Source organism: Xylocopa sonorina, chromosome 7 (assembly GCF_050948175.1).
Source record: "Xylocopa sonorina isolate GNS202 chromosome 7, iyXylSono1_principal, whole genome shotgun sequence".
Classification (NCBI taxonomy): domain Eukaryota; kingdom Metazoa; phylum Arthropoda; class Insecta; order Hymenoptera; family Apidae; genus Xylocopa; species Xylocopa sonorina.
The window spans coordinates 8,099,706-8,110,548 of NC_135199.1; the positions used below are offsets into that span (position 1 = coordinate 8,099,706).

Below are 10,843 nucleotides of genomic sequence, written 5' to 3' on the forward strand. Positions count from 1 at the left end.
ATGCATCGAATAGCTTTAAGATAACGATAATACATATTTTCTATTGTTTTCACTTAGATTTACTACTTGAATATATCATCAAAAATCATCTAAATGTTGTTCCATCGTACGCGTACATATCTGTGTTTTGTTTTCCTTTCATCGATCATCAATGTTCGACGTTTTTACATTTTTTTGGAGACTCTGTACAAATTGTTTCATTTTCTTCACCTAACAAGTTTATAAACTATAAAGTTTGGCAGTGATTGAATGTGAGAAATTTATTGTGTTCTACGTGATTTTACCATGTACACTTAGAAATGCTGAAGCATATGTGATACGGGTAATGAAACGAGGCTGATTCAAAAAATATTACCTATCGTGTAAATTGTTCGAGTCAAGTGGAACAGAAATTACTGCTGCACATGTTTTCAAATGATATACGAACTAAGTAACGTCGCTTAATAAATGCCTGGAGTTTGTCCGCGTTGTAATCGCGAGGTTTACTTCGCGGAGGAGAAATTAGCTCTTGGAAAAGTCTGGCACACATTTTGTTTCTCCTGCCGTTAGTATCGCAAATTTTTATTCAAATATTAATCTATGTTAATTAACCAGGCGACACAGCAAATCGCGTAACAAATATTGTAATTTATCCTGTATTTCCCGCTTTAGAGGTAAGAGAGAGAGAAAGATATATAAGAAAGCTATAAGAAAGAGTGAGACAGATGATACTGACCCTACTCTGGAACCCGTGGCGCCATCTCTGTGAAAAGTGCTCAAACTGGTCGCACATCGTTATCGACAGCGAAGTAAACTGCTGAAGACTACTAGCGCCATCTCTCGGAGAAACGTTGAAACTGGTCAGGTATTAGTTTCAGTATTCTCCGCAGAGATGGCGCTGGTAGTTCTTCACTAGTTTACATCGATGTCGACAATTATGTGCGACCAGTTTGAGCACTTTTCACAGAAATGGCGCCAGAAGTTCTTGAGTAGGGTAGGTAATAATTGTCTCACTCTTTCCTATACTTTTCTTATATATCTTTCTATCTCTTACCTCTAAAGTGGGAAATATAGGATAAATTACAATAAAACTATCGAAATATGCATGTCGACAACGCAACTTCGTCACAGTAAGTCACGCGACGCAAGTAAACATCACAGTGGTCTTACTATGACGAAGTTGTGTTGTCGGCGTAGATTTCCTCCTGTAATGTTTCCTTTCATTATTCGATTTTAAAAGCTATTCTAATTCTAACGTCAAATCAACTTGATAGGTAACTGTAGGAAATTGCTGAATAGTTGTAACGTGGTGACACATCTTGGTGAATTGTTTTGCAAGAATTGTTACGTTCGTTTCTCTTTGTCATCTGCAAATCATGCGATCAAAACGACACCACGCTTGCCTGCAGCCGTAGCATTTCCGGCCAAACAGTCGTTGAATTGTTACTGCCGTGACGGAGAAACTTCGATTGATAACGCGTCGTTAAATAATAATCGGCATTACCAATCTGGCAAGTGCAGACTTCGCGGTGGTGGTAGCGAAGCAGAGGAGACGAACAATTATCTCGAGGAAAGACAAAAACAATCGTTAGAAAACGAATGTGAAAATCTAGGTATCGTCAATTCGATAACAACGATCTGTGATCCTCCACCAAGTCCAACCGCAGTGACTACATGGTACAATCGGCAACATTCTACGTTTCGCAGGTTCAAATTTATTCTCGATATTGTATTTGCTTTCCTTGCAATTCTGTATTAACATCTCACGAACGAACATCAAAGTTTTCGTTAGAATATCGGAAATGTTTTGTTAACAATGCTCGTATTAAAATAGTACATTGCCACTGGAGACCAGGAAGAGTAACACTGCCGCGAAAGATTGTCAGTTTGAAGCGCAGCAACAAGAGGCCGATCAGTTTGAGCCAACGACTTCGTTTAGTAATAATGAAGTCAACATTACAGAGGCTCAATTAAGGTATATTAAATATTCTGAATTTTCCGTATCCCCGTTCTTCCAGATTGTTCTAAACAATTTCTGAAGAAATGTTTAGCCGTAGGCGCAAAACTATTTGGATATATTAGGCTAGCGTTTGCGTTCGATTTGTATTTGCCACTTTTGACCGGAAACAGTGTCTGTCGGTAAGATGTCGGTAGCTTGACATTCTTCTCTGGTTAAAGTTTTTATTCAATTACTGTGTTACGCTATTAATTGTATTTCTATTTGCGCAATGAATGTTTGGTGGGACGTTAATTGGTGAAAGTAAAATTTTTTAAGCGTAGATATTTCCAGCACAGACAAAACTCGAGCGGCATCTAGCGACTGGAATAATAAAATTAACAAACACGATCCCGTGTTCGAATTTAGCGGGAATAGCGTCAATATTCCGTCAAGACGAAAGTTTGCGTATCCGCTGGTACCACCGCCTCGCAATCCCCTGCCTTCCCGAAGACGAGTCTCGTTCCACGACGTCGTCTTCGGGGACACGCACGGAGGCAACCAGACTTGTATTATGAAAATGCAGGATGCTCATCGTTGGCCCTGTTGCAGTAACGATAGTAGAAAGGAATGTAACAACTCTTACGACATTTGGCAAGCGGACGATTCGGTTGGTAAAAACGACGGCGGATACGAGAATGTTAATATAAATCGTACCAAGGACAGTGGCAGAATGCATTTCGAGAAAAGCATGTCAGACTGCGGCGAGGAGGAGACGTTAACTAAATGCAACGACATCGAGAAAAATCGTGGCCAAGATTATTGTGTCGAAGGTAATTCGGAGTTGCGCGCGTGCAGAATAATGAACGAGAAGGACGACGCATCGTTGAAAGAAGACACGATCGCGTATGGCCATCAAAGTGGCGCGAATTCATCGAACGAGTTCGACAGCAACGAGCGTATGCGAGGAGGATGCGGTGGATCGTGCGGACCTCGACTTAAATTTCCCTGTGGAACAGTCAAAGTCGCTGAGACTACTTGTCACTGTAGAAGTATGAATTATGTAATTTTACAGATAAAGGATTGTTGATAAAAACAATCTGTTGACAAAAAATGCTTCGTATGTTACAGAAGAACCAGATCCATGTCGCACTGTTACAGCGTCCTGCGTAACTTGTTCGTTACCGTGTGCCGAGAGGCGTGGCTGCTGTCCACCGGCGAACGAACGACCAATTTGCAAGAAACCGATTATTAAATGTCGTCAACCATGCACCACGGAGCCTCAAGGTTGTGGCGGAGGTGGATGTTGCGGTGGCGGATGTCGTGGTGGTTGCGGAAAACCTGGACAAACGTGTTTACCCGCAAAATCTTGCACGGTACCGCCTTGCCGACCGTGTTCACCGTGTTCTCCACCACGACCATGTCCTCCGCAAGTAATTTGCTGTTGCGGTCGAAAATGTGGAAATTGCTGTGGCACCGGTGGATGTAGCTCGTGTTGCTGTCGGTAAGAGTGCCTTGATACTGTTCTTTTGTGTCGAGTTGAAAAGAAAAAATGAAAACGAAGTAAAACGAGATGTTACAATGGTTGCTTGCAGGCCCAAAAGCCCTGCGTGTCGAGTGAGTCGAACCAGAAGGTGTTGCAGTACCGATAGAGCAGACCCCATGGACTCTGGATGTTGCCGACCGAGGTCCGGTTGCGAATGTTTAGGCGGCGGTCTTGATTGCCAGCGCTGTGGCCGCAAAGTATATCAAGCCGAAATGCAGGTACGTTTCAATGTTATTTGAACAATTAATAACATTCTGTCGAACGATATTGAACCACAGTGAACAGAGTGTCAAATTCCGTTCAAGATTGTATCCGGCATGCCTTTTCACAACATATGCTTCAGTTGCTATTGCTGCAGGAAACCTTTAGAACCATTAACCTACCAGGAAAATTGCGGGGAGATTTATTGCAAACGTTAGTGTAATTCGAATTTTACAATCTCGCCTATTTATTAATAGTATTGTCGTTTAACAAGATTGTGCAGATTTTACACCTAGCACTTTATTTTCGTTACATAGAATGTTACGTTCGAAACTTCGGACCACAGGGATACGGATACGGTGTGGGACCAGGTGCATTACAGACTCCCATGTGAAGTCATTACGCGAAGTTAATTAAACTCATTGCCTCAACCGTTATCAATAGGTAACTTATAAAATCATGATTTAACAATTTGATCGAAAGTGTGCTCGCACGAGAAGTGATGACGAAACAGGTGATGACGAATAAAAATGTATTAAAAACGATGAACTACGGTATCGCGTTAAACTTAAAGGCGCGTACATCACGGGGTTTCGCGTTGCTATTTCAAGAGTAATACGAATGCATCTTGAGACTCGGACGAATAAAGTAAGACAACGCGAATGGTTATTCCTCCGTGGAGAATACAGAACACACAAGAAATATCGTACACTTTGTGAGCCGAGAAAGGAAAAGAAATAAGATGACTCGACGGGTAGTTTTATTGGTAAAAATAAAGATAGGAAGAATGGAAGAAATATAGTTGGGTTCTGGAAAAGTACGGGGAATGAAGCGAGAGGCGAAGGTACGAGGGAGAAGAGAGAGAGGAAAGGGGGAAGAGAATGGAAGAGAGAAAGGAAGAGAGAAAAAGGTGAAAGGAAGAAAGAGCGAGTAGTTGGTTTATTGAGTCTCTCCTCTTAGTGGATTGCGGAACGCGGAACGTACGCGGCACTGCTGGCTAGAGGGGCGTTTATATAGCTTTCAAGCGCAGGAGCTTAATCTAATTTCAAATATAAATCTGTTCTCTCCCCGTTTTCCCTCTCTTTCTCTTTCCGCCTTCGTTTCCTTCCTTCGACCTACCCCCCATCCATATAGCAGCCGTGCTCGCTGGCTTATATTATCCAGCCGGCTACGAATAATCTCTTTCACTCTACCTATTAACGTTACGAGACACGCCGATTTACTTGACTTTTGCGCATTATTAGCGAGAAAGTAGAACACGGCTCGTCTACTACGATAAGCCAATGTACATGTATTTATAAAAGTAAGGACATGTAGAGATACGTGTACCAGTCGCGAGGAATGAAACGCGTGTAGAGAAAAATCGACTATTTTGTGCGAAAGGAAGTTTCAATTTTTTTTTTCCTTTTTTTGAAAATTGCTGAAAACTAGCTTGTCCGCAATGGCAAAATACAAAAGTGTTTCCATGCGGAATCGCGGAAGGGCAGTACACAGAATTAAGCAGACAAGAGAGCCGAGTATTTTCGCGATGTAAAGAAAAATTCGCCTAAGGCTGGAATTTTTTTGATACACGATGCAGTAACGTGGATGCACCTGCGGTCAGGAAATCGAGAAAATATCTCCTCGGTCCGGCGATCGGTTCACTCAGTCTTTTGCGCGCGCCGGTTACTCCGAACGGTATGAAAATCAATTATTTCGTTAATTCGTGCGTTACATTGGCTGTCACGGAACCATCACTGTGAACGACAGCAGCCCAAGGCACTATTTTTCAATTCCCAATGTCACCCTACCTTTTCGAACGTATTTCCGTCTGATATGTCCGCGCCACTTTGCGGTCTTATCTCTTCAGAGAACTTAAAGTATGTACCGTACACCGCGGACGATAACCAACAATTAACCATGACAATTATGGTGAAATCGTTCGAGACGCACAGAAATATCTCGGCACGTTTGATTTTCCAAACAGTTTTTCATTAAATCAATTAAGTTAATCAAGTCAAAGAAATGGAAAAGAATGTTTAATACTTAATACGAATTTTTAGTAATAAGTAGATGCAGATGGTTTTTAAAGCAGCGACTGTAAAAATAATAGTTTGTCTGGTTTAAAGTTTTTCTAAATCTGAAATATTCTGGATTCCGCGTTCAGTTATTGTTATCTGGACGTATCCAGCGAATTTTGAGAGCAATATAGGAGAACGAACGCGACAATCGAGGGTAGTATCCCATGACGTGGATGTCATGTGAAATTCTGGTACGTTAAAATTAATATCTCCCATTTGTCAATGGTCGATACGTTTTCGTTGTACAATGAAAACTGACTAAAAAGGGGAGCGTACACAAATGTCACACCCCAAAATGTTCCCTAAACATTGTCACAACACAGCTAGGTAACTGGGAAGGTTATTCATCGAAGTCACATTAAAAGGAATTGTACTTGTAACACGTTATAAATTGGTTACTTAACGGGCAAGAAGCAGGTAGAAACAATCTTTCGCCAGTCTCTCTAACCAACATCGAACATCAATTTCTCGCTTGATGGGGCGACCAACGTAAATCGAATAATTCTGCAAACCGCGCAACGAAACGCTTTCCTTTTTCAATCTAAAATGATAAGAAATGGAAAACGTCTTGCGAATAATTTTTCGATAAAAATCATACGTATCGCGTTACTGAACAAGACGCTTTGTTATATGAAAAATGAATAACTGCTTTCAGGGCATGGACGGTAACAGTGATTTAATCCTGCGTATCTAATTGGTGGACATGTGGACGTGACCGTGGAGAATCCCCCGCACGCGTTTCAAATGGATTGCAGTTTATTCAGTATGCTGATTTGGAAAGGGTTCGACCACGTAAGTTCTTAGCAATAATCGCTCATAAATACTATAGACCGTCGTAGAAATGTTCGCCACTTCCAATCAATTTGCACTCAAACGAATACCTTAGTTACTCCTCTTCTTGTTCTGTTCAATGGTTTTAACAAAAGACAACAATTACAGCGAAGTTCATTGTATTCATCGTGCTCGTAAGGAGTGGACAATGGAGATCTAAAGAAATTTTGTCGTGCGTTTTAATCAGGCAGATATTAAAAACATTCAAATTCAACATACGACGGAGAGAGAAATCATACGAAATTACAGGTATTTTAGACAGAAGTCGAAGATAGAGGATAAGTAATGAAAACGTTAACGATAACAACGACAGACTCGACAAGGGTTTCCGCTCTGGACGAAAGTTAGCCGGGCCGCGTGTGTATAGCGTACACATTTAATTTGCATCGTATAAATCGTGTTTCCGGTCGAGCACGCAACGCAAACACGCGTTACATTTACGCTCTCGGTCCCTCGCCGCGTTTTCGATCCACCATTTGGGAGGAACGGAGAGAAAAGCAACGTTGCAGAGACGCGGACGCGCTTTTGCATGCTGCCACGTATTGTAGCCCCGGTAATTTATGATTCGATAAATAAATCAGCCACGTTTTATCCGTTTCCCATCTCTTTTCATCTCTCTCAACCCCTGGCGCCGATTCGTGTGCATACTTGTAAGATGATTTCGGGGGTTACGCCTAGTCTACCGTCCGTCGACCTTCCCGGGGAAGTCACCCCTTTTTTTCCTTCCTTTGCCACCCCAAATACCTCGCATGGTTACGTTGTACCTGTGGAAGTCTGTGGCCAAATATTCACGACAGGCTACACCGTACGCTTGTTATGAAACAGTAGCTACTGTTATTAGCTGTAATTTAGTTTCTTTATCACTTTCTTTTCAGACGTAACCTTTTGTTGATCTCGTGCGCGAAAGAAACGAAAAGATACGAGTGATTTGTCGAATTCTTTTCCACATCAGCTTTGTTCCACGTATGAAAGCAGAGTTTAAGAAATTAGGAGAAGTTCTTTGAAATAGAATACGTAACGCTGTTCATCGTAATTCAGGAAATATGACACACTCATCAAAATGTTTAATGTATAAAGTATAGAGTGACGCATAAACACGCTGCTCTTATGTTTCATGATTGTCCATTGCTCACCGATCATGAATATTCATACCGTTATACATTTGTTTATCGCTCTATGCGCCGGTTCACTGTGATATACCTATGCAAATATTAACAAAACACATTCATTTTCGAGTCATCGGCGGTCGGGATGTTATTCGATAAACGTTCATTTGTTCCCACTTGGAATCGGTGCAAGGGTATGGCGCCTACGTTCCCGTGCCAAGAAATGTTATTAATACGTACCAGACTTTAATACCAGACTTGCCAATGTTAGACGTAATTAATTAATCAGGAGCACGGTTGCGTGCGCCTGGACTGACAGGCAATTGTGGCAAAGAAGCGATCAAAGGTGCACGTTGCTCTTATAGGGGAACGGTTAATCTCAGTTTAGAGAGAAATCCAATCGTAAGGTGTATTCGACGGGTAATTTCTAAACAGGCGTTCGTCGAATTAATTAAATATCGCGGAGATAAAGCCGCGCGCATGCTCATCGAACAACGAAAAGTCTACTTATCGTTACTATGCGTTACCATAATCGTATTTTCTCTCTGCCATTTGTACATTTCTTTCGATATCTCTTTTTGCAATTAAAAACTCAACGAAAGGCATCGTTTAAAAATTCGTGCAATCCTCGAACGCGTAATTCCCGGTAATAAAAATCTCTGGTAGACTTCGCACGACGAGGTCCGCCCAAGACCGATCCGATTTTGATACCTGCGTTATACTCTGATCGATTTCTCGCGAAGGAGAAATAAATAGGAGAGTAAAGCGCGGTCCAAAATTTACGAGCGGCCCCGGATGTGTTATGGCTCCCGGTGCGGAATCAAACCGATTTCCCTTGGCGTTTTTATTATTTTCTGATAGCATGTTTACGAGGAACGATGAATGGAAGCGTACTTTATGGGACAAGTATGGGTTTTAGATTAGGTATAGGTGATGCTTTTGGAAAATATATATACGCGACCATTTATGGGCCCAGAGATCATGCGTACGCTTTAACTGCCAATTTGCGGGAACTGATCGCTTTTTCGTGAACCATCTGAAAACATAATGCCGGCAGGAGAACATTCAATGTCCTGTTGATTTACCTTTTAATAGACTTCGCACAAAATAGCTTAGACGTGTAATTTAAAAATGCGTTCGACTTGTTCAACTATAACCGTATGTTATTATCGATTTGAATTTTCACATTATTTATAATCCTGGTGTAATAACAATCGAATTATAATGTTAACCGGATCGAGAAGGAATTGAAAAATGATTGCACGAAGCACGAAAGAGGAATAATCGAATTATTTAAGTACAGTCGTTTCACAGTTTCAACCGTTCCGCAGTATTTATTACTCAATTAAAAGCCGGCATATCAATTAACCGGCTACACGGTGCAATTCTTTTCCATCTATCCTGTTTTCGAACGCGCACGGATCTAGGAAAAAATATTGTTACAAGTTATTAGCCGATCGGTTTTTGAAAAAACAGGGAACAACTCGTAACCAGTAGTCCATACGTTGTATTGGTCCCCGAATGAGAGAGAGAGAGAGAGAGAGAAACGAGCAGGAGGGAAGAAAGAGAGAGGGGTAGCAGAGGAAGGAAAAAAAGGGGTTGGAACGTCGAGATGGAACGGGGAGAGGGAAGAAAGAGAAACAAAATAAAATCAGAACGGTGTCATATGCGCCTGCTTGCATGATAAATGTAGCGATTTAAAATCGAAATTTCTCTTTTCGTGTGCACAAGCCCCGACGTTTGACTAATGGTCCCGCATTAACTATTGGAGCATTATAGAACGGCACGTTGAAATTTTGAAAAATACATTCGCCCCGACAAGAGATTAATATTTTCCAGCTTTATCTATGCTCCGCTGGGCCGAGTTCTACAGGCTCGTGTCGGCCGCGTTAATGATAATGATCGCGGGCATCCATCCAACGTTTTTTCCCGCCTCCCGAGTATCCGAAATTTCCACCGCGGAAAACAACCTAATTATGGCCACCGGCAAGAAACCGAGTAAGTTTCTTCGACTAGATTGAAACGCGATAATTGTACCTCGTGAAACCGGCTCGAGGCATTGGAGTTGATATTCTATTATTGATTGGCCGGCTGAACAGCTTTCATTGAACCAATTTAAATTTAATCTGAGGTTAAATCGGACTGACTTATATTGTTAATGAATTGCATTGAAATCGATATCTGTTAATTATGCAAACACGCTGGTAGAAACTATAATTTAACGTCGCAACTGAAAATCTAACGAGTAATCTTACCTTTATCTAACAACTGTCCTATAAAAGCGATCAGTTTAATGTTTCAATTTCGACATTAAAGTAATTCGAATTCGTGATTGTTTTACAGAGGACGAATTAAAAGGGGACTGAAGGGAATGCAGGATACATCGCGCGATACAAAACGCATTACACGTTCGCGAAAGGCAGCAACCCTTTGTCGAGTGCTCGAGTCCTATTCGACGAAAGTAAAGGAGAGTATCGAAATGAGACCACCCGTACGAAAACGAGACAGGGTTGACACCTAGGGCACCTAACCACCCTGTCTATTGTGCGTGGATAGGGGTGGGTTTGCCCGATGGACTGTGCTTTACCGAGCGTAAAATATCCCCATTCTTTAACCCGTAATGCTCGCCGCGTTCTGCGAGGCATCACTCCTTTATACCAAACAAAGTACGGCAGGACCGTGAAAGTTGAGCCACCGGTGATTCGAAGGCGAAACGAAGGATATTTCGTGCTCGAGATGGATCACCGTCAGGATCAAAGTTTCAAAGTTTCACGCCTCGATTGAGCGAATTCTTCCGCTTAAGTAATTTTCCGTATCTTCGGAATACAAAATAGCGACGACAGGGGTTTATCGGCTGCCGGGATGGAGAACAGAGCGGGGATATTAAATATTATCGGTCGAGGTATGTTCTTGACCGCGGATACGTATAGAATCAGCGTCAGACACTTTTAATTGAAACACGAAACACGGCGACGAACATCGAGCGTGGCCGATATTAACTTCTGCCTCTCAATAAAAGGACCGCCATCGAGGACGGAGGCGGTGGCGGGCGAGAAATTAAAAAGGGCTGAAAGACAGCCGCGCGGATTACGGCGGCGAGGTGAAGATACTGAATTCTTTTTCGACGAATATTAAAACGAAAGTGAAACAGAAGTTTCCTCTATATCTCCCGATGAGAATCGTG

General features: G+C 41.9%; 2 protein-coding genes across 2 annotated transcripts in view; both read left to right on the plus strand.

Annotated features, from left to right (window-relative positions):
• U2af38 (U2 small nuclear riboprotein auxiliary factor 38) overlaps positions 1-10,843 on the plus strand; it is a 94,678-nt gene that overhangs the window by 4,176 nt on the left and 79,659 nt on the right. The window lies entirely within an intron of this gene.
• On the plus strand, positions 394-6,636 carry LOC143425130 (uncharacterized). The gene is made up of 9 exons (XM_076897650.1): positions 394-544; positions 1,254-1,686; positions 1,814-1,954; positions 2,255-2,967; positions 3,047-3,419; positions 3,511-3,679; positions 3,767-3,875; positions 3,980-4,106; positions 6,378-6,636. The coding sequence occupies exons 1-8, from the start codon at positions 448-450 to the stop codon at positions 4,054-4,056; spliced, it is 2,112 nt and encodes a 703-aa protein (XP_076753765.1). The 5' UTR covers positions 394-447; the 3' UTR covers positions 4,057-4,106; positions 6,378-6,636.

Coding starts and splice junctions, on each gene's coding strand:
- LOC143425130 (XM_076897650.1), top strand. CDS start 448: ATGCCTGGAGTTTGTCCGCGTTGTAATCGCGAGGTTTACTTCGCGGAG. Junction 545..1,253: donor CACATTTTGTTTCTCCTGCC/GTTAGTATCGCA, acceptor TCAACTTGATAG/GTAACTGTAGGAAATTGCTG. Junction 3,680..3,766: donor TATATCAAGCCGAAATGCAG/GTACGTTTCAAT, acceptor ATTCCGTTCAAG/ATTGTATCCGGCATGCCTTT.